Source organism: Leptinotarsa decemlineata, unplaced genomic scaffold (assembly GCF_025532065.1).
Source record: "Leptinotarsa decemlineata unplaced genomic scaffold, Ldec_3_MD MMD2_P_RNA_scaffold_5, whole genome shotgun sequence".
NCBI lineage: Eukaryota > Metazoa > Arthropoda > Insecta > Coleoptera > Chrysomelidae > Leptinotarsa > Leptinotarsa decemlineata.
Window position 1 is genome coordinate 8,190,689 of NW_027412532.1, and position 25,163 is coordinate 8,215,851.

Sequence of the window (25,163 nt, forward strand, 5' to 3'; positions counted from 1 at the left end):
GGAGAAAATTCAAAGAAGCCGCGTATATGTTGTCCAACAACGCATTTAGTCAAGCTAGCGTAGAGATACGTAACATATGGAAACCTCTAATCAAGCGAAAAACGACCAACTCCCGCCAAACAGTCATCTCCTGCCAAAACCAATGAAGCGGAAAGAGGGAAGAGGGGATAGGTGAAAGCACTCGAATGACCTATAAATAGTCAGATCTCGGAGGAATAAGTCCAGTTATCACCCGAAGACGATTGATGATACTAAAAATCGAAACGTTGTGACATAACTTGGTTTGAAATCTTTTAATTTTCATTTTTTCATTTTTTGTTAATAATATTTTATTTTTTTTTCAATTTTGTCAGCTTTTATTAATATTTCAATTTTATTTGTTTGGTTGTTGTTGTATGTTATTTATTTGTAATTTCAGTTTTTTGTTTAATAAAATTGTTATTTTCGGTTAAATCTTTTTGATTTTTTTTTCAGGGTTATCAAATCAATTTATATTATATTAGACAATGGAAGTCCGAACTGATGAAATGCACTACGAAACATTGTCAACCACCTTCAAACAAACTAATCAATTTGCTTCATATATCAGAATATAACATTTTTTTCAGTGCGTACTATCTGAAATTGAAGACAAGCAGGTTATGTAATCACTTTTCATTTTGCGCGAGAAATGGTTAAGAAATCATATAGAGTGATATGTTGCTGTATTCACAATGAAAAATGGAGTCGTATACCGGGTATACTTCAGTTCCGGCCCATTTCAAAATACAAAGTTGATGATGTTTTCTAAAAGACGAAACGTCGCAGATAAATTCTGCTATTTGTTTTACATTTGGTTTTAAAATAAAGCTAGGAGAAAATAAAAACGAAATTCTCAAATTTCGGTTTTTCTCGGATATCTCCGAAACTACTCAGAATTTGAAAACTTTCTAAATGGCATATTGTTAGGCTCATAAATACGCTACTTTTTTCTAATTAAATCGACCCCGTATCACTTAGAGTTTTCGATATCTCCATGATGCTCACTCTTATCTTGGACACAGCGTACCTATATCTCAGTACGCTAACGATTACCTACCTACCAGGTGAAGTTACAAATGGTGTTTCTATTTTTGTGAATTCATGAGAAGCAATGGTTTATACGTTTCGAGAACGAATTGAAATAGTGAGTTTGTACTACCAGAATGGAAATACTCCTAGACCTGCTGCTCGTATGTTCAATGATAATCATCCAGGAAGAAATGTACGACACAAATACGTTTCGGAATTATTGAACAAATTTATGGAAACTGGATCTGTTAAAAATAAAAAGTATAACCGGTTAGGAGTGTTTCGATTACTTGGTGATCGTGTCGAGGTGTTAAAATAACGGTTTGGTGTTGGAAAAAACTCCAGTAATATTGATTGAATATACTTCAAAAACTGCTCTGGACTGCGAACGTACGAAACTAGTACGAGAAGAAGATTGTTGCAATGGGTGTCTGAAAAGTTAGAAGGAGCAATGCAGTGAGCATTGGGAAAAACAATGGAGGAACTTTACAATAGAAGGAACATTGGGAGGCACAATGGAAAGAACAATGGAGGAACAATGGAGAAATAACGGGAGGAACAATGTGAAAAACAATGGAAGAAACAATGTGAGAAACAATAGAAGAAACATTTGGAGAAACAATGCAGTTACCCTATGAAGTTGTAGTGCTTTTTGGAGATTTGGAGGAACTGCACTGGTCAGAAAGCCCTCAAGCAACGTCAAAATCAAAAATATATCATTTTAAGAAACGCATTACATCAGAAATGCAAATGTTCACGTTATCGTTTCTCAAGAAAATAATAATTATCATAGGTCGTTCACTTACAGTGCATTTCTGCTATCTCTTGGTTTTAGCAGCATCAAAGGAATTGGAAGACACGCGCTCATTATGCACACCAAGAAGAATATAGTGTATTTTATCCAATATCTCGCCGCAGAGCTTATTTTCCATAATATGACCAAAAGTGTCACCAACGCAAGTGAGTAAAGCAGCAATCCCATTTTTAACTGAAACAAATATAACACCTTTTGAACCACACTTGTACGTCTGTTTCCGATCTAATGAACGCAAGGAGTTCCATCCGTGTTCTAACGATCAAAGTACGCTAAATAGATAAGAGTTATCGACACATTTGCATTATAATTTCAAACAATAACAGAAAATAATATTTTAATACAAAAAATAATCACCTAGTTTTTAATGAACGTAACGAGATAATACACGATTGTCTAATTACCAATAGTTGATTTTATTTATACGACCGGTTTTGGGTTTGACCCCATTATCAAGTATAAAACTGAGATGTGAAGTTTGAAAACTCGAGTTGCTCATTTGGGGGTATATATTTCTGGTTTTTAATTGATTTGTTAATTTCCATGGCTTCCAACAAATTCATTTTCTTCCCTTTATTACATATGTATAGGATTGAGGTTATCTTTATTTATCTTGTGTTTTTATTCTTGAAGATGTTCGTACATTGTAAATTTTTTGTCCAAACAGAGGTGTTCACGCAGCCTTATGTCAAAATTTCCACCGGTTTGGCCTGTATATACTGCAGAGCACTCGCCACATCCTATTCTATATTTACCTGATTTTTTCATTGTGCAGAAACAACATAATATCAACAGATGATCCACCTTTACCAACGATGTTAAAAATGGATCTGAAGAAAGATAGAATCGGATCAATTTTTTCTTGCCGACGATTCGATTTCAAATAAACTCTTCTTCAGGGCTCGAGAAGTAGTTTCTTCGTGTTGATAATATTACTATTTTAAAAACCATCAGACATATTAGATACATATAAGAAAAAAATTGTAACAACCGAAGTTCCGAGACAACACCAACAGAAAACTACATGAAACAAACTGAACTAGTCAACCGTTAAAAATTCAGTTCATTTGATTAACAGCGAGGCGCAAAAATTATATTGTATTTATTTTTTATTAAAATGTTCGCATCAAGATGGTTTTCATAAAAAATGAATAGAACTACACCCAAGAGTGATCCCTGTGGAACGTCCAATTCGATTTTCTCACTATCCGAGCGTATGGCTTTAATTTGGCTATTGTGTTAAAATGTGTTTCCTCTTTGGTAAAAAGGATGAAATCGAGTTTAATGGTATACCTCTTATGCCGTAACTCCCCAATATCTTCATCAATTTTTGATGCTTCGCACAATCAAAGGCCTTAGAGCGCCTGTACACGAGCCACATTTTGAGGTCGGATCGACCACACAATTGCAGTCGCTTTTCAGCGAACTCAAGCCGCCCATAAGACATACTGTACTACACGTACACGGACGTTCACAAAGGTCAAAACGGGCGTCTGCTGTCAACTTGCTGCTGATCTCCGCCGAGATGTCATCGCGGCATCCGCCGTACACGAACCACAAACTTGCAGTCTTACCCAACCGCGTACACTGTCGTGTACTTTTTCTCATATTGGTCACACAGCATTCAATTTTTGATTCCAAATCCTAATAAATTCATCAAAAGAACTAATGGACATCCTGAAGTAATTACATTTTTTTTTCGTCTTTTTCGCGGAGTTTACCAGTTGTTACTTGTATGTTATTTCATTGTAATTTCACTTTTTTGCTTAATAATTTTATATATTTTTTATATATTTTATTTTTTTATATATATTTATATTTAATTAAGTTTTAAATGAGTTTTTTCATTATTTTGGATGAATGAATGAATGGGTGAAACAGCGAATAAAAATCCTCTCGTAAATAGCCAAGCGAGAACTGAGTTGCGACACGTGGTGGAGGCGCCGTTTTTTTTTGTTTTTCATTACCACCCAAAAAGCTGGGGGCCAGTTTTAACGTGGAGGGAGATGTGTCAAATATAGGAAATAAACATGAAATAATTCAGATTCATTTGAGTAAATATATGAATTGGAAGATATTCCAACCTCACTTCAATATTTTATCACAAGAACACTCAGTATTGAGGATTCCATCTTTTAATATTTCAAGTTCATAGACATCGAAATTGATCCGATCACAGGATATGGAATATACAACAATCTCCAAATACGCAAACTTGGCACAAATTGTATGCTGTGCATTTTACCTCAGTACAGTGACCGGATCAAAGTCGCAATGTCAGCGTATAATTCTTTATAAATATTGAGGGAGGTCAAGACAGTTAACAGTCAACAGACAGTATTCAGAATTCATTTGAGTATCGATTAATCATCAGCAATGCAGCACACCTCCTTCTATTCGATCCTGCTGGGTGGCAGTATAATGTAAGTTTTTGATTGTTTCAATGTATTATTTTCATTAACATTTGAGTGTGAGTTAATCTAAAATATATTTTCCGTTTCTGTTACAATAAATATTTAATTAAGTTTTTAATGAGTTTTTTCATTATTTTGGATGAATGAATGAATGGGTGAAACAGCAAATAAAAATCCTCTCGTAAATAGCCAAGCGAGAACTGAGTTGCGACAATAAAATTGTTTTTTAACCTAATCTTTACAGATTCTGTCAGGGATTTCAAATCAATTTATATCATATTAGACAATGTAAGTCCAAACTGATTAAATGTACCACGAAATATGTCAACCACCTCCAAACAAAATATAAAAATTTCCTTCCTGTTGTCGCGCAATCAGAAGTGGATGTACCCAAAACGATCGTTTTGGGTACATCCACTTCTACGTCTTCTCCTTCTCCTCAAAATAAGAAGTAGTAGTGCTTCTTCTTCGAAATCCATATTGAAACTGGCACTAAACTCTGACACCACAAAATATAGATGTCAGTCGCTTCAACTGCAAGTGCGGTTTATATGGCCGCAAGTCGACCACAAAAATGTGGTTGGGTCGACCGCGAAGTGCAGTCAACTTGGCCACAATGTTGTGGTTGCCTCAACTACAAATATGTGGTTCGTGTACGGCCAGACTTACTCAAGCCGCATCATCGTGAAACTTGTAACTAGTTTTTCACAACATGTACTAAGTTAGGTTAGGTAAGGTCCAACGTCAGTGGGTCTATTCAATTCTCCACTGCACCCCGCAAGGGTTTACTGTGGCTCAAACATATTAACACTCGACCAAATAAACCCGGCTTTTTAACGAAGCCGATTAGTTTGTATGGTGAATGGTCTTTCAGGTCAGATGGTAATAGTACGGCTCTGCCGAACTCTAAAAACCTGATTCGGTCAACAGCGGGGCAGGAACTCTGCTGTTTCATCATTTTCCTAACAGAGGCGACACACACTGCCTTCCCACAGTCCAAGTCTCTCCATATGATGATTCAAATGACAGTGACGTGTAAGAAGATCTGTTAGACATCGTAGTTCATTCCTACTGTAGTCCAACAACTGTTTGGTGTCAAGCTTCGAAGGGTGAATAAACGCCTTGGAGTGAGCCAATCCTGGAAGATTCTGCCAGAAGTCCATAAATCTTCTTGCCATCCAGGTGTTCAAAGTTTGTTTGGTAAACCCTAAAGCGATGCCAATGACAGGTTCTGGTCCAATGAAGCTGCTTGCAGCTCCTTTGCAAAGAAGTCAGCAGCCGCATTGCCTTCCAGGCCAGTATGGCCAGGAATCCAGACCAGAGACAATCTGTTAAGTCTTCCTATCGAGGAGAGTCGTTTTTGGCAATTTGCTACCAATTTAGACGTTGCTCGGTAGGATCCAAGAACTTTCAACGCCGCTTGACTGTCCGAGAATATTTTTATTGACATGTGTATAAGATTGGATTCTTCCAGTCTCTCCGCACACAATTCAATAGAGTAGATTTCCGCTTGAAATACAGTCGCATAGGTTCCTAGGCAGGTTGTACTGACATCATATCCAATGTGGTGTTCTTGATGATATAGTGAAATTTATCGACGTACCCTTTGAACAGTGATTTTGCTATTGAACAGTTAGTCAAGTGTGTCTGAGCTATTTTCCGGGTTTATTGGCGGTGGTCTGCAAGTTTTTGAGCCTGCCGTTTCGTTCACCACTGCGGTGTACATTATTAACGGCGATGAGGTAACAGACGCAGTGTTCTCTAAGTCATTTTAGCATATACTACTTCGTCCAGTTATATCCGGCGGTCAAAGTTTGTGAAGTCTACGAATCTTTTGAAATGGAAATAATTTAATAAAAAAAGGTTATAATAGATACAATTCAATGAATGAGTAATGATAAATATAAATAATAGACCTTGTTCTGATTTCTTTGGTCTGATTTCTTTGGTCTATTACCAAGTCGTCAATTACAACTGGTTGCGTTCCATTGACATGTAATAAAATCTTTAGAAGTGGTAATTACCTTAACGATGAGTTCAAAATAGATTTATTAGGCGACAAGTGATAGTACAATTTCATATCCATTTCAAAAGCATGTCAAATATAAAGATCTGTTGCTGAAAAAGTAAGGATTGTGGTATCCTCAGGGATGTTCAGAAGAAAGTGAAAAAACGTTCCAGAAGAAAAATTATTCAGTCTTCCAAATTATCCGAATTTGGCATGCCTAAATTGAAAGTTTAATCAAAAAAACAACGCATTTTTCTGGGGCAACTCTTGAAGTGATTGAGAAACCCTTCATTTATGTTCCTATAAAAGTTCTCAGAATGAAAATGAGCAAGTTATGACAAAAATAATGCTGGCCCCTATTTTTTCGGCGACAAAGTGGAAAAATCACTCTCTAATTACTACCCCAATTGAAAATAATAATTTTTACCACTTTACAATTCATTTTATTCGTATACTTGAGATATGCTAGAAGTATGACTTGTTTGAAATGTTCAGTTTTAAAAAAACTCAGTTTGTATTTCAAACATTCGTTGTGTGAATGATATCATTCACTCATGTGAATGATATCTGATTTTTATTCCACAACGAATGTTTAAAATACAAACTGAGTAGAGGAAAGTATCTTCTGTATAATTCAGTGTTCATGTAGAAGTATTTGTTTCGAAAGAATTTTTTCCTTCGTGTAATTCAATGTTTATATGAAAGTAGCTGTTTCAGGAGGACTTCCTTTCAGTTGGTGTCTGAAAGTTACTTCTTTGCATGATCTACACATCCATGTATAGAGTTACTTATTTTCAAATTGATTACTTCCTTCCTTTCTTTGGAAGAATCCCTCATCCCTTTTTTTATATCAAGATGGAGTAGTAGAAAGCCAAAAACTTTCTTTCCCAAAAATTAATCACTCCTAAAACAATAACCCCTTCAACTCAAGCATTTTTATAATACTGAAAAAAGTGCTTTCTCTTCAAAATAACTGAAAAACTGGGAAAGAAAGATTTTGGCTTTGTACTCCATCTTGATACAAAAAATGTTGGAATCTTCCAAAGAAAGGAAGGAAGCAGTTTCAAAAATTAACTCTATACAAAGATGTGAAGATCATGCAAAGAAGTAACTTTCAGACACAAACTGAAAGAAAAAGCCCTCTCGAAACAGCTACTTTCATATAAACATTGAATTACACGAACATTCGTAATGGAATCGAATCAGATATCATTCACAGGATTCCTACACAATATAATAAATAAAAGAAGTAAAATTTCACGTACATGGATCACAGTCATCCTCACTAGTCGATATCCGATGTTTTGCCGTAAGACACTTGCCTTATTGACTCTTCAGTAGCAAATACGGATAACATAACAAAAATAAAACATTCAATTCATAAAATAGGATTTATGCTAGTTTCGGAGTACCTATTCGATGATATCTGTGTGATTGATGACTTGTTTATTTTGTGGAAATTTATGATCACTTTGTCAAGTATAATATTATACTTGATAATGGGGTAAAACACGAAACCGGTAGTACAAATGAAATAAGTAATGGAAATTAGACAAAAGTGTTTTTATTCATTTCATTTAAGATATCTACGCAAGAATCATTCTCATTATCATTACCGATTAACAAAAAAACCTATCCTAAAATGTTTTACTAGGTACTTCTGGGACAATTCATATTTTCTTCAATTTATCAATAATGTGATTGATTGCGTAATACTGCAGATATTTGGATAATCCTCAAGTGGGAGGGCACAATTACGAAATTCATTTAAATTCTGATTAGATATTATATTAGATTTATCCAAAAACTATTGTAAAAGATAGATGACCCAAGACTTAGTTACATGTAAAATAGTTTTTCTATTACAAAGCATATCTTCAATATATTCAGTCTAGCAAATAGAATGAATAGGTTTCTCCTTGGGTTAATCCATTTAATTGATGGTTTAATATTTCAATAATCTGGAAGAAATCAAGGTCAATAATTTCAATAGGTAGAATTGGAACAAATAAAAGATTAACTATACTCCTGTTGAATTTAAGTTGAAATTTGTATCAGTAACTTAGGGGGAGGGAATATAAGCATATTCTGACAAAATCTAACAAAAGTTCCTAAAGTGAGTAGGCTGGTACTCATTTCTATAGATGCAGTGAGATTCATGCAATTTTTTGTATTGTCCTTTGAACGTATTTAGTCTTGTTCGTATTGGTATTACAACAGTAATGTTATCCCTTTTGTCTCACTTTTTGAACCACTTTACTTTTTGCATGTACGTCAGCTTGGGTTGTGAAATGGTTAGCAAATTCATTTACCGGCTTTCAGTTTCCATTGCTGGATATGGGAACAACGAGATGACTCGTGGTGCTGTCATTTTCCAACCGAATAACATTCCAAAGATAGCTTTATCTTAAGGCGTATGTCCATGCCGAAATGATCTGTGGCTTCGTATAGAAAGATGGACGTTTTTTAACTATAGTATTTGATTTGGGACCTTATTGATGCTCGACTTGTTTACTCTTTCACCGCCATTCACTTAATCAATTACACCTTGTTATTTTTAAGTTTCGTTGCCAGTTCTGTGGGCACATGGTAGCAAACGCAGCTCTGTTGTGATGGCCTTTTTCCCTAGCTACTACGGGTACCCTTCGTGGATCCTAAAGTAAGTGAAGAATGTAGAGTCTGTAGAGAAAATGGATGTCGACTCAACGACCCCAACTGACCCCAACTGACCCTCAACCTTAATGTAACATCATTTCACCTGTAAGCGTCTCAGTTACCGGGTAGACTAGTTTGAGTAGACCTACTAACTTTGGACATACCTATCTCTTGGGTTTATCACTTGGATCCTTCTGCTTTGGTCTGATCAATGAGAGAACTGCCTATACTGGCTATTCTGCGATGATTATTTCCAATGTGAGCACAGATATCCGTGCAATGGTGAAGTGTATACATTTTCCGTGCAAGAATTTCTCTTTACCCGTGAGCGGACAGTAACTCATGTTTTCTCCTCATTGTTTTCTCACCAGCCTTCCTCACTTCCGATTGTGTGTACTCTCCATGTCTCGGTGAATTGTTGAGCAGTACTGTCGATCCCAACCCATGATTATCTTTCAAATAATAATGATAATAATAATAATATTTATTCATACAAGAAAAATAATTACAGAGTATAATTCAACAAATGCAGCATTATTGTGATTTTGAAGCGAAAGGTGCTAAATAATCATTTTTTTGTCTCGTAGTATGGGTATGAGAAGATTTAATAAGTTCGGTCTTATTGAAGAACTGAGTTGTAGCGATGATATAAAAGAATATTTGTCTGAAATCAAAAATCTCAGACTCTTCATAGAGAGCATCACTCGCGTATCTGTTGTTTTTGAAAAGTATCATTATCAGGAATCGTTTTTGCGTTACTTCAAGTGTCTTCAAATTGGTTTTGGAAACCCCTCCCCATCCGACTATTCCATATTTTAGATATGATTCTATCAAACTTTGGTAAAGAATTTATTTTGAGCTGTCTGGTTTCAAATATGTCTGCTATTCTTTTGAATCTATATAGTTTTTTTATTAGATAATCAATATGTGAGTTCCATTCGAAGTGCTTATCAATCAATATACCAAGATACTTGGTATAATGATTGATACTGCTGACGTAATGGTGAAGTTATTACCGATAGACATTTGATTGAAGTGCGGTGAATATGTTTCATTGCTGCTGAAAGGCAAGTAAATGGTTTTTCCGAAATTAATTGACAGCAATCTATAATTCTGCCATTTTATTATCTTGCCAAGTGGCACTTCCATAGAACAGTACAGTGTCGTCCGCAAAACTTATAATTTCACATTCAGCTCCTGTGATGAAGAGACTGTGCAGGTAAACAGTAAAAAGTATGGGCCCTAACACGGTACCTTGTGGTACACCACATGCTTTCATTTGTTCCTTGCTAATATGGTTTCATTTCGCACTTGTTGTTTTCTTCCAGTTGAATATGATTTCATAAGATTGTATACTGTACCTCTTATACCCATATCCTCTAAGGTTTGCAATGGAATGGAAACAGTATCGAGAGTTTTTGCCTTGCTGATGATGTACTTTTGACCATATGATTTGTTATTATTACTTTGATATGAATATTCCAAATGAACAGAAAGGTATCAGATCTCCTTTAACGTACACATTCGTTTCCCTTTCATCACATTATCTTAACTTAGACTTTGTAATACCACGGCGATATGTACTTAGTGAGTCATTTTTATTGCAGACTGAGAATAGCGGCGTAGATATTATTAGAAGTGAGAAATCATAGTGTACCTACATAAATATAGTGAAAACCACTAATAGGTCTGACAATTTTCCTTCTATTGAGTTTCTGCCAATACTAGTAAACCAGAAGACTGTATTACAAATATTTATCACCTACAGTGATCGGATATCGTGAAGAGGTTTCAAATAAAAGATTCTCATTTCAATTCATTTTCAATACGATTACAAACTCGCTTTTGTCATCAACAGTTGGAATATGTTCAAAAATGTGTTAGGTAAATATTATGAATATCGAAGAAAGCACGAATATTCATGAGAACCAATAAGGAACGACTGTAAACTGTCAATAATTCAAAGTATTATGATAATGTTTATTTACCTACTAACATATCTGGAGAAAGAAATTATTAATTCTCTGTTGATTCACTTCATCAGACAGTCTCATATTTTATTAAGAATAAGAAGTTTCAGAATATCATTGAATATCATGCTGGATGAGAATTCAATAAAGTTGAAGCAAAAATTTGAAAATTTGAAAAATTAACTTTAGAAAGTTAGAAAAAATACTAGGAAACTCTTCACAAAAATATGTAGATCATGCAAAGAAATAACTTTCAGACACAAACTGGGAGAAAAAACCCTCCTGAAACAACTACTTTCATTTAAACATTGAAATACACGAAAGAAAAAATACTTTTGAAACAACTACTTTTATACGGACATTGAACTATACAAAACACTTTTTCCCATTCAGTTTGTACCCCAAACATTCGTCATAGAATTGAATCAGATATCATTCACAGGATTACTACACAATATGCTCTCTCATATACCGGGTGTCCCAGAGCTTTTAGGCCAGCAGATATCTCAGTTACCTGCAGAACAAAAATTAAAACAAAAATATGTATCATAGGAGAACACAAGCACTTTCATGCAGCATAGCAAAATCCACCCCCTGGTAAACAACCCCCAAAAAACCACCCCTAACTTTTGTTTTTCAAATGGCACGCCCATGTTTGTTTTGGTTCAACTTACAGTCTTTTTCATTTCTCGGTCAATGATGTATCATGGTAGGTAGAATGACATGCAGAATCAAAGAAAATAAAAACACAAATGAAATATTAATGTTTAAGGTCATCTGTATTTTGATACATGATACTACAGAAAATGTTCAAAATGTTGGCCAGCACTTGCCACACATGCTTCAAGTCGCCGAATCAGCGCGCGAGTACAGGAAGCCCTAATCATTTCCGGAGTAACGGTATGACAAGCCTCCAAAATTTTTTGGGTTAAATCGTCAATATTCATTGGTTGTGTTTCGAAGGCAACTCGTTTCAGATATCCCCACAGGAAAAAGTCCAGTGGCGTGAGATCTGGAGAACGTGCAGGCCATCGCCAGGTCCACTATTTCCAATCCAACGGTCTCGAAAAGTATCATTGAGGAATGTAGTAACTACATTATGGTTATGTGCAGGAGCACCATCTTGTTGCCACCACATTTGTTGTCGTTCTTCAAGTGGAATATCTTCCAGGAGGGCAGGTAAACAATTTTCCAAGAAATGTAAATATCGGTGGCCCGTCAAAGTGTCTTGGAAAAAATGGGGCCCGATGAGTCGTCCATTATGTAAACCACACCACACGTTCACACCCCACATTGTTTGGAAATTGGTTTCTCTAATCCAGTGAGGGTTGTCCTGTGACCAATAGTGCATGTTATGTCGATTAACAGTACCATTATTATGGAAGCGGGATTCGTCACTCCACAAGATTTGATTGAGGATGTTTGGATTGTCATGGACTAAAACTTGAATGTGAGCAATGAATGCCGTTCGTCTTTCGAAATCGGTAGGTCTGAGTCCTTGGTGTAAATGAATTTTGAAGGGATGATACTTGTACTGTTTGAAAATTCTTTGCACAGATGACTTACTGATCCCAATCTCTACCGCCAATGCACGAACCGAAATATGAGGATATGCTTCGGCGTAGGCCAACACATTTATGCAATTTTCCTCAGTTCGCACGGGAGTAGGATGTACTTGATCTGTTTTTCCTGGAAATGATCCCGTTCGCATGGTATTTTCTACATACGAAAACGTATTACGACCTGGTTGTCGACGATCAGGAAAGCGCTGCCCATACAGCCTCTCCGCAGCACGTTTATTCTTTCGGCATTCACCAAAAATTAAAAGCATATCAACGTATTCGTTGGGAGTGAAGGTAAAAGGCATTTTGATATACAACAACAATATCACGACTGATGGCAATGTGTCATCCAGATATCAGAGGAATGAAAGGAAGCACAAAAAGTTCTAACATTTTATCGCCTCTTTTTCTGCGTAGCGTCCACTTTTTCTGGTGTCTACAATGCAGAACAATTCGATCAGTCCAGTTAATAGTACCCACTAACGTATTCAATTTTCTCGAACAATTATGATATATCGTTGGTTGAGAAATAACAAGAGCTGTCAGTTGAACGACAAACAACATGGGGTTGCCATTTGAAAAACAAAAGTTAGGGGTGGTTTCGCAGGGGTTGCTCGCGAGGGGGTGGATTTTGCTCTGCTACATGAAAGTGCTGGTGGTCTTCTATAATATACATATTTTTTTTCAATTTTTTTCTGCAGGTGACTGAGATATCTGCTGGCCTAAAAGCTCTGGGACACCCGGTATAAGGTCATGTGTTCTCGTAGCTCCATATCTGAGAGATGGCGGAAAAACTTGACATTAGCTCTTATGCGGTTTTTGATGTTTCAGAACCAGCATTGTGCTCACCATTACATTTATGATTCATTATATCGTTATTGACATTGACAAAATGCAGCCATAATCATTACAATTTATATATCTGAAATGAAAAAGTTTTCTATCCAAAATATGATTTCTTTTCTTTAATTTTAGTGCCTGCAAGAATAATTCGGTTCTACACACACCGAGTGATGAATTTTCCTAACCAATTCGTGATATAAAAAAAGCGATTTATTTCCAACAGGAGTACCCAGTTACAAAAAATGCTATCATTACAGAGTATATATAAAATAAATATTGAAAATATAGGAATATAGAAATGTATAGAAGTAAATGCTAAAACAAAGTATATATAAAATATTCATATACGTAGAATTGCAAAAGAGGAATGAAAAATTGAGTATATAACACAAAAAGTTACAAATCATGCAATGTAGCAGTACTGACACAAATGTTATTTATTGTATTATTAAAAGTGATTGTGGATACATGATACCAAGGCGTTCAGAGAGTCGAAATGAATTTCGCAATGTTCACAGATTTTATTGAAGCTACTGCACATAAAAGTCAATGGTGATCGTAGCATAACGTTTGTGCGTGATGCTTCGCAACAGAATTTCAGATTGTGTCGACCTTCACTTCTCGGTACTAAGAAATCGATCTCGGGTAAATGAACCGTACTGTCAATATTGTTGTTTAGTAATTTATGCAAGAATTTTATACCAAGGATAACAAATCGTGTCAACAAAATGTTCTGATCGATGCCTCTCGTGGGGTATTGTCCATCAACTTTTAGACATAAGTATTTAAGGAACTTCCTTTGCACGCTCTCAGTCGATGTTTTTGGGAGTCGTAAACTGGATTCCATAACACAGAGCCATACTCCAAATTAGATCTGGCATACGCAAAATATAGCAATTTTAAAGTGGCAATACTTTTGAAGTTTTTGCCATTTCTGTAAATGAATCCAAGCATCCTATTTGCATCAGCAGTCATATTCCTTATATATGTTGTAAATGTTAATTTACTGTCGTATGTTATATCAAGATCTTTTGATTCATGTACATAGTTAATTGTAGTATTGTTGATTGAATAATCGTACATTAAAGTTCGCTTTTTTGTTGTAAATGATATTATTTTACATTTGGATACATTCAGTTGTAGACGATTATTATCACACCAAAGTTTGATTACATCTAATTTATGTTCTACACGTTGGCAGTCAGTAATATCCTCTATTTCATAATATAGTTTCAGATCGTCTGCAAATAGTAGGCTAGGAATATTCAAAGAGGTTGCCAAGTCATCAATAAAAATTAAAAATGAAAGAGGTCCAAGATTACAACCTTGTGGTACCCAGATGTAACTACGCACTGAGCCGATTTGAAAGAATCATATTCGACGAATTGTTTTTGTTAAGTAGATATGATTCAATTAGAGTAAGCAGTTGGTTAGAGAGTCCCAATTTTGTCAATTTGCTGAGAAGAACATAATGGTCTATTTGATCGAAGGCTTTTTGAAAGTCTAAATAAACAACATCGACTTGTTTTGCGTGTGATATCCTAGGCCTCAGATAAATTGAGAATGTGAATATCCTCAGGTGACAGTGACAACAGACATTCGATAGTACTACAGTGTCTGTCTTATTTCTTATGTGAATTGAGCACCAAACGGCAATATTTTTATGAATTATTTCATGGCCTATATAAAAACCTATATAAAATATAAAATATTTACTGTTAAACATTTATTCCAAATCAACCTCGTCTCAAAGTTAAGGAAAGTTCAACAACTACATTTCAAACTATTTCTCGTCCGTTTTTAATGTAGAGTAAATCTCATTTCTAGATTATTTTTGAAATATAGTGTTTCAACATATATTACTAAGTCTGGTTGGTAACATGTTTCGTTTTCATTGGGTAATTCTTTATCTGATATCTGCAACACACTCTCAAATCAGCAAAACTGCCAATGAGCTAGTCATAAGTTTTAAATCGTATCGGTGAGGGTTTCCAATTTGTGACTTAAATAACATTCGTTATTAGCTTCTTGAAACGTGTGACTTCACCTTATCTTATCGTGTATATAAAGAATATCGTGTAAGCAAAATATTGTTTATTTATTATTTCCTGAAGGTGACTTTATCACTGGCTGAATGCATGGGATAAATTCGCAAAAAATTCGATAAAAAACAAAAAGAATATCGATACTTGGATTAATAATTATGACCTACACTTGCTGATACACCAAACGACAAAGGTCTTCGTGACCTCCAGTTAAATTGAGGTGGAATACAATAATGTCTAAGTGATAGTATTTGACAATGTTTTTTGTTTAATGTTAGAGGTTCACAGTTCAATTGTCTCAAAATGTTTCAACTGTTTTAAAAAAAAATTGTAGGAGCCATCTTCTAACATTTTTTCCAATTCTTCACTAAACACTGACTCATTGGTTTACTGAGTCTTCTCACCATATTTCCTAATCTATTCCAACAAGCCCGTTGTCTGTACTAATTTGAACAGATTCGCGAATCTGAATGTTTTCACTTTCTTCTGGATTGTCCATGAGTTGATAACCTAACATGATCCTCACATTCGCATAAAACATGATGAACAGTCTCTATGTTATACTGCATGCAGCTAAGCTCTGAAAGGCGCATGTTTGTTTACCGAGCAGAAGATTTTTCATTTTTCTCGTAAAATTTATTTATTTATTTATTCAAAATTTGGGAAATCAAACAGGTAAATACCCATAGAAGCATCCACTGATAGTACTGGTTACAGATATATTCGGTGTCAACAGATACAAGAAAAAATAAAAATTAATTAATTAGTAAATTTCGTACATACTAATCATTTATTCATTACACAACACAACAAAAAAATATTTTTTGAATGTTTCCTACACTAAATTAGTCAATTTCTACTAATTTTGGGGTGATAAAAACGAAAATAACAATGAAAAATTTTTATTAGCTCTGGTTTTTGAGATACACAGTACTTAATCTTAAAGAGTAGTTATACTATACGTGAAAAGTGAAAGTACATAAAACAATATTGTTATGTTTCTTTTAGAATATTTTAAGTACAAAATTAATAAAAAAAACATTATTCTTAGTGTTTTGACAAATAAAAGAAGTTTGTACCACCAAATTTCAATTAAGTCCATCCGATTCATTGTAAGATCGCTGTCGTTTAGCTTGTCTTTTATGAAACACTTCTGGAGCATCCCTACACACAGATCAGCAGTAGTCTGCAAGCATTGCTTCATTCCAACGGCCCTGATATCTCTGTTCCATTAAGGCAATGTCTTGATGGAATCTTTCTCCATGTTCGTCACTCACAGCTCCACAGTTTTGTGGAAAGAAATTAAGATGAGAGTGAAGAAAATGAATTTTTAAGGACATGTTGCATCCAAGTTGGTGGTAAGCTTGAGGAAGCTCTTTAACCAATGCTGTGAAGTTATCATCTCTTTTGTTACCTAAAAACCCATGTACAACCCCCTTAAAGGCTTCCCAGGCTCTTTTTTCATTTCCTGTTAAAATCATGTCAAAAGCAGGATCATTTACGATTTCACGGATTTGAGGCCCAATAAAGATGCCTTCCTTGACTTTAGCATCAATCAACCTGGGAAACTTTGCTCTCAAGTACTTAAAAGCTTGTCCTTCCTGGTCCATGGCCTTCACAAAGTTTTTCATTAGTCCCAACTTAATATGTAATGGGGGAAGGAGAACATCCTTAGGATCTACAAGAGGCTCGTAAACTACATTTTTCTCATTAGGGTTTAGGTCTCGTGTAGGCCAGTAAATTTTCTATAGTGAGATTTTCTATCCCGACTGTCCCACAGACACAAAAAACAACAGTACTTGGTGCCACTTGTGTTGTTCATATTTGATTGATTGGAGAAGTGTTTTCATATTTATATACGTTTCCTTCATGTGAACTGCATGACCTATAGGAATAGAGGGTAGCTGATTTCCATTATGCAGAAGTACAGCTTTTAAGCTTAGTTTTGAAGTCTATAAACAGTCTCCATTCAGATGGAGTGTGATCCAAATTCAAGCAGTCCATCAAACCATTAACATCAGAACAAACTACGAGGTTTTCTTTTTTCTCAAAAAAAGGAAGCAAATCTTTTTGTCGCTGTCTGTACTGAGATATTTTCACATCATGTTTTAGAAGATTCCACTGTTATAGTCTTGACCCTAACAGCTCAGCCTTTTCCTTAGACAAGCGAAGATCTCTTATAAGGTCACTCAACTCTGCTTGACTAATTCTGTGCGGATCACTAGACCTATCGCTTACCTCAAAATCAGGGTCATAGGATGTAGAAGGATGGGTTGCTCCTTCTAAACAGTCTTCATCACCTTCCTCTAAAATTTCATAGTTTTGGGGTGGAGAAGGGACTGGCAAATTGTCTGAGTGTGGTACAGGCCGAAGAGCAGATGGGAGATTAGGGTATTTAACCGTTCCTCTTTTCTTCATAGATAAACCTTGCTTAATGGGAGGAGTTAAGCAGAAATAACAGTCGTCTGTATGATTGGTAGGCTCACGCCAAACCATAGGTACTGCAAAAGCCTTTGCCCGGTTTTTATTTTTCAGCCACTCTCGCAATATGACGGAACAAGAATTACAACATATATGAGGAGCCCATGATTTATCTTGGTCCCCAACTTTCACACCAAAATAATGTTCATAGGCTGTCTTAACGATAGGTGTCATTTTACGTTTCTGAGCCTTAAATGTTATTTCACCACATATATAGCAAAAGCTATCGACAGAATTCACACACTTTCGAGGCATTTCAGATCAGCACTTAAATTAATTTAAAAATCAACTTCACACGATAATTTCAATAGCAACCACGTGCGTACAATTGACAAACTCACATAGGTTATGTTTACTACTTAAGAACAGCTGATGAGAGGGGTGTTATGTAAACAAACATGTGTACCAACTGTTGGTGATGAAATATTTCATTTGTTGAAAACTCAATATACATATATATAATATAATGATACTATATCTTGAAAACAAGAGCTAATATATAATTTTTATGGTTAAGTGACCATAAAACCCCGAAACAAAAACTTTGTTGTGTTGTGAATTATTTTTGCCTTGTGATGATTATTCTGTTCATAGTTATTTTAAAGGAATTCAATGTAATAGAGAAAACATTTACGTTACTACAATATTTGTTGAAAGAATAACACATTCTAGTAATTCGGGAGTTTTTGCCCAAATTTGTGTTGAAATCGGACTGGCAAATAATTTTCTGTTTCTAGTGTTCCTATGAGGAACGTGATAAAAAAAATAATTGATGATTGATTGGGTGAGTCATAACATTTTGTTATAATTTTATAAATAAAAACTAAGTCCGTTATTATTGTTCGTTGTTCTAGAAGTTGTATTTTGTAGATTTGATTGCTGTCTCGTTGTTGGAGTCTTTGCATAATCTGCAGAAAAAACCCAAGATTGTGCTGCTGGAATTCATTACATAATCCAAATGAGGATTGAAAGTCATTTTTGTACCAAAATAGATTCCAAGATCTTTTATTTGGTCTACTCTGTTAATGATATTATTGGCCAGGGAGTATTGAAAATGTATCGGTATGTTGTTTCTGCAAAAAGATATACATGCACATTTATTAATATTAAGTTTTAATTTATTGAGGTAACAGTTCTCCAAAAAGCATTGAGGTCTTCCTAAATCTTTGAGCAATCTCTAATCGTCGACACTTTCCTGCAGATTTTTAAGTCATCAGCATATAATAGTACTTGTGAACGCTTGAAGCAATCTTTCAACTCATTTATAGATACTAGAAACATTAACGGACCCAGATGTGAACCTTGAGGGACTCCCGAGGTTACCACAAATGGATTAGATCTGTATCCATTTACAATATTCATTTTTTCATCAATTTCTATTTTGTCCCAGTAAAAGTAGTCCCCTTCATATATAATACACTTGTGCCAGCGTTTTTTCCAATCCTAGAAGCAGTTTTGATATGCACTTTTTGGTATGTCCTTAAGCTTTTCCGGCGATTTGATTTTTATCTCCTCAATCCTAGCAAAACTTCGTATTTTCTTGGGTCACTTCAATCTTGAAACAGAAAAAAGTCACAGGGGGGCAAATATGGTGAACACGGTGGCTAAGGCATGATAACGGTGTTGTTTTTGCCCAAAAAGTTATGATGAAGCAATGACGAGTGAGCAGGTGCATTATCGTGATGCAAAAGCCATAAATTGTTTTATTCACATTACTGGACGTTTTCTTTGTATTGCTTCTCACAAGAGGTGCGTAACTTCAAGATAATACTCCTCATTGACCGTAAGACCATGCAGCAAAAACTCCTGATGCACTACGCCAAGATAATCGAAGAAAACAATGAGCAAACCCCTGACATTTGATCGAACTTGGCATGCTTTTTTTGGTATTGGCTCTCCAAAGCTTTTCCATTGCGACGATAGAAGTTTGGTTTCAATGTCATAACCATATCCCGTTAATTTGTCACCAGTTATTTATGACTCTTTTAAGCAAATTTGGGTCGGCGTTGAACGCCATCCAACAATTCCTGAGCGATGCTTATGTTCTCATGCTCCATTACAATTTTCTTCATTTTCTCATCAGTTGTTGATATGCTGGGGCAACGGTCAGCAACAGGCGGACCGCGGTCCGTTTACGGACCGCGAAAGATTGAACCTCGGATTGTCAAATATTGTAATGTGTTATATACCAAGTATAAACTGATACGTAGGTAAGGTATAACATACCTTTATTAATTGAAATAATATTTTGAAATTGAAGAGTTGAAAGAAAATATAAAATTGATATGGAACAAAGCGTGTCTGCTTTCCGTCGCAAGCTGAATACAACTGGCCGATATTCGATGGAAAATCCATAGTTAAACTCATTAATACAGTGTATTCTCAAGCATTAAATGTTTATTAACGCTTGGGAAAGCTATTGTACAGCGAAACACGTGTCGCGGTTTTTGTAAAACCCTTTATAGTGAAAATCATACAATAAACTGTATTGAGGAGTTGAAAGAATTTACTCATTTTCAGACAATTCTTGAGTATAAGAAACTCTGAAGAAAACATTGCAGTTTTTTTTAATTTCTGGCCGATCTTAGAAACGAATTTGCTAGAAAATTCCAAGACATTGCAGAGCTGGGCAAGCTATCTCCGTTTCTTAAATCGCCAATTGAAGTTGATGTAGTGGCAGAATGGACCGCTACCAAGTTGTTTGAACTATCAAAGCCATCACTTCAAATAGAGATAATTGTTTTGCAAGAAGATATGTCTTTGCAAATATATAAAACGGTATCCACTGAATAATTTTGGACCAAACATGTCCCAGAAAAATATGAAAATTGCAAGAAACACTGTTTGGCTCGGCATACGTAAGTATGTGAAATATCTTTCCAAAAGAAGAATTTTTTGAGGAAGCCCACTTAGAAGACACACTTCGAATTTGCCGTCCCTCTCGAGAACCAAACTACAAAAAACTGGCTCAAGACCGTAGAAGTAGTTTCTCACACTAATTTTAAACCTTGTTTTATAATTCAGAATTTGATTTGAAACTAAAATAATACACAGGTGGCACTTAATTTTTATCAGTTGCTTTTTCTGGACCTCATTAAAATTTTTCCGCATCTTCTTCAGCTTCTGTGAAAAGCTTGTATAGTATTTCCAATACCAATTGGAACAGCACAGAGAAGGAATTCCCGCCTCGACATAGGCGTCGGCATATTAATTTTCAGTGGTATTTTTTCAGTTACTTATTCTTACAATCATAGCAATTGATCACCCCATGAAAAAGTTATCTCAATTGACTTTTTCCACCATGGATATTATGAAAAACTTCCAAATTTAAGGTAGTTGATTTCCGAGTTGAAAACTCTAAAATACAATGAAAACACAAATAATCACACCGAATTCCCGTCAAACATATATTTACAAAATAATAGAGGCTAACAAAATTGCTAGAAAAATCAAAATTCTTCTTCGCTATATTCGGATGAGGTGGAATCATCATCGGGTTGAATAACGATCGGATTTATGGAACTTTGCACATAATATTTGTTCTCTTCTTTTATAACGTGGGCCACACAGTTCTTCCACACATCACTATTATCCACTTCATTCACCACTCGCCTTATATTGTCAAGCACTACAGCATTCAAAGTCGGTGACTGATAACATTTTCGCAAGCTTTCTTTCATTGTGGCCCAAACCATTTCAATTGGATTGAACACACAATAGTATGGAGGCAAACGTAAGAGAATATGACCACGTGTTTCACACATCGAATCAATAATATACTCTTTTTTGAAATTACGTTGGTTTATGGTCGCCAGTAATACCTTTTTCGTGGGAATCTTTTCGGGTATTTCTATGTCATGATTTCGCATGAAATCAACAATATCTGCTTTTTTGTGTTATTATTTGGTAAGTTAATAACCGACAATGATACGAAGCGTTATATCTGAAACAATAACCGAGTTTGGAAGAATATTTGGGAGAAGCTACTCACTGAAACAGGTTTCGAATAAAGCCGCAGTCATATCTTCGTGGTAATCAGCAGACGAATCTTTTATATTTTTGGACGACAGAAGCAAAGCGTTAGGTACGAAACCACTTTCATTCCCGGCATGCAAAATTATAACACCTTTTCCCCTTGAAGAAGGTGTGTTCAAAGCACAATACTTGGTTTCGTCTACCCAGCCATATTTGACAACATCATGGGTGTCAAACCAAATTTCGTCGAGGTAGATTATATGTCTGCTGGATTCTCGGTAGCTTTTCATTCGCCTCAAATATTCTTGTCGGAGTTGAACAATGCGTGTCGATTCCATTATAACCATCCGATTGTTCAATTTTTTTATATTTGAAACCACAAGACAATAAGACACCTCATAGAGTTTCTAAAGATTTGTAATTTCAATCGGGATATTCGAGTAATTTATACCATATTTCCAAGGTTGGTACTTCATTTTTTTGATATATACCATAAATTGTTCGCCGAATCAAATCTTTTGTAGCACCATCAACGTTTGCGAATTTTTTATTCATTTGTTTTCGTTTCATTGCATGGTCAATGATATCCCCTATTTTAATGACTTGAAGAACTGTCGAACGAGATAGTTTCGTTAACTCGCATATTCTATTCACAATAGCATTCTGTGAAGTGTGACAGTTTTCCTTCTTCAAGCAATAATGAATATTTAAAATTACTCGCTGAACTTGAACATGTAAGTCCTTATTTTCAAATTCCGGATCCCTGTTGATTGACACAGATTCCTCACACTTAATGTTATCATTTATTTCAAAAGGTCTCCAGAAAGCCATATGGATGAAAGTACCCAAAAACATAAAGATTTTCACAAAAATCGGTTTAAACGATGAGATTGGAACCTTTGGTGTAAAAGTTGAAAACTTTTTCTAGAGATCAATTACCCTAACACCAAACTGATATTTTTACACTCGACGCGCGTTTCGCTAACAAGGTTAGCATCTTCAGGAGAAGCAAATTGATACTGAATCTAAAGACAAGGGTTAGCTGTTTATATACCTAGAGTTTTTTGGTCCGATGTGGACTTTGTTTGTTAAATGATAATTATCCGAAATGATTTTTCGGTAATTAACTAGTGGAACCACTACCTGCCAATCAATATGTCCGCTTTTTAATCTACTGTTGACAAATTAATTTGCAGGTAGTGGTTCCACTAATTAATTACCGAGAAATCAATTAGGATAATCATCATTTAACTTAGGTATATAAACAGCTAACCCTTGTCTTTAGATTCAGTATCAATTTGCTTCTTCTGAAGATGCTAACCTTGTTAGCGAAACGCGCGTCGAGGTCAAAAATATCAGTTTGGTGTTAGGGTAATTGATCTCTAGAAAAAGTTTTCAAAAATCGGTTTACAAAACCACTCATTACCTCACCTAACCCCAGGAACACACGGCACTGATAAAAAAATATTGTTAAACGGACAAAAAATTAGTATTCAGCCAGTCCAGGTAGCCGAGCCTTTATTCCTCAACTACATTTGATAGCACGTTTACTAACTATCTGGGCGACTAGGGGCCACAGGCAAGAAATGTTTATGACTGTACTCTTATTTTTATTGCCGTTCCAATTGGGAATGGATAGACTATACCAATTGTAAACATTTTTCTGTCTCACAATGCCATCACCGTATGTCAGCGTCAACATTTCAAGTGTTTTTTTGCTCTTAATTCAATTTTAGACAAAATTTGATGAGCATATTATTGTATATAGGTACCTGTAACGCGCGGTGCTAGAGGGAAGAGGAGTTTTTCTAAGCTTAAGCTACGATCGACAATATCGCAATCCCGATTGACAAACTTGGCAACTTTGTCAATCCCGACTAACAAACTTGACAACTTTGTCAATCCCGATTGACAAACTTGGCAACTTTGTCAATCGAGAATGAAATTGCTGAAACCTTGATTTTGATAAAATAATAAAAGAGTTCGCTGACTGAAAGGCTAGAAAAGTCAAATTTCATTAGGTTTTTTTATAAATGGTTATTTTTTTTAATAAATGGTAATTTCATTATATCTTTTTCCTTTTTTCATTTGGGTTTGAATTGCAGTTTAGGGCGCCGTATAAATCTCGCCCAGGGCGCTGGCAGTCCTAAAACGCGCACTGGGTATTCCAATATTATTGGAAATCTATGGAAGAACTCATAAAATTAGAATGAATAGCTAAAATATCAATTATATTAAGCTATAAACCCTGAAATGAAAATATAATAAAACAAATAAAATAATCAAGATGAAAGATTGCAGAGATCACAGTAAAAAGAAAAAAATATGAATCAGAAAAAAACTTTGGTTGAATCCACTTTTGGCAACCCTGTATTTCAAACTCGTAATTTTTGACAATAGGTATCAAACGTAAACACAGCTTCTGTCAAATCACTTCTATATTTTTCTTCTTATTGGAAATATATTAAACATATATATTAAATACAATGAATCAAAAATTTACCAGAGTAACATTACATTTCAGCCGAGCCCTTATTGCGTTCATGTCTCAAAATTATTAAACATATTCTTCAGAAATTTCTGAAATTCTGAACCAACAGTATTAAGAGGTTAGTTTTTGAGGCTACTCACCAGCAAAAATAGAATTCACATTAAAGCAAACATTAAATCGCAACACCCGCTATAAAATACCAACTTTCAAACAGAACTGCGCAAACTGTATGTATTTTCGTATGACCACTTAGAATTCCAGTAAACACTGCACTGCACCACAAACCGTCCTGACAGTGTGTCTGTCAGCAACGTTCTCACTAGCGAAGCTCCAAAGTACGATTCAATTCGCGAAAAATGCCTGAGTCAAACCATGGCGTGGCCTTACTTTATATGAAGAAAACTATTGGTCTCGATTTAAGAACCATTAGAGCCACTGTCCGTGATGTAATGTAATATTACGCTTTTGTTATGTTTGAGATAAGCTGAAGTATGAAAATCAGTGGCGGAGTGATTGGAGTGATCTGAAGTACTAATATTCAGTGTCTCAAGAAGGTTTATAGAAATGGAGAACAAACATGTTAATGAACAGTTCTGCATTATCTGAAATGGAAAAGCATTATCATAAAATATGGCGAGTGGAACAAATCATATGTGCCAAAGAGAAAACTTTTAACAACAATCCAAGTCAACAGTCCAACATGTCAAGTTCGCTTGTTAAAGAGAGATTCTGACCAAGAAACCATTGTAAAATTTTCCACCCTTTGAGTTTTAACAAACACCATAAGTACGTAAAAAGAGGGGAACTACTTAACGGATCAATACTAGTTTTATATTACTTGGCCGGCATCAAAAT

At 35.3% G+C, this 25,163-nt stretch overlaps 1 protein-coding gene across 3 annotated transcripts in view; it reads right to left on the reverse strand.

The window, feature by feature from the left end:
- Nucleotides 1-24,756, reverse strand: part of LOC111511558 (1-acyl-sn-glycerol-3-phosphate acyltransferase alpha) — a 42,609-nt gene extending 17,853 nt beyond the window's left edge. Inside the window, exons 1-2 of one of the 3 annotated variants that reach the window (XM_074169465.1) lie at nt 24,449-24,756; nt 1,857-2,038 (exon numbers count right to left, since the gene is read on the reverse strand). In XM_074169465.1, coding sequence (XP_074025566.1) covers nt 1,857-2,032 — 176 coding nt within the window. In that variant the 5' untranslated portion in view covers nt 2,033-2,038; nt 24,449-24,756. Of the gene's footprint in view, nt 1-1,856; nt 2,039-7,551; nt 7,582-9,105; nt 9,245-24,448 lie in introns of those variants that run through there. The other 2 variants (XM_074169466.1, XM_074169464.1) reach the window with 2 other exon arrangements.
- Between the last annotated feature and the right edge of the window lie 407 nt (nt 24,757-25,163).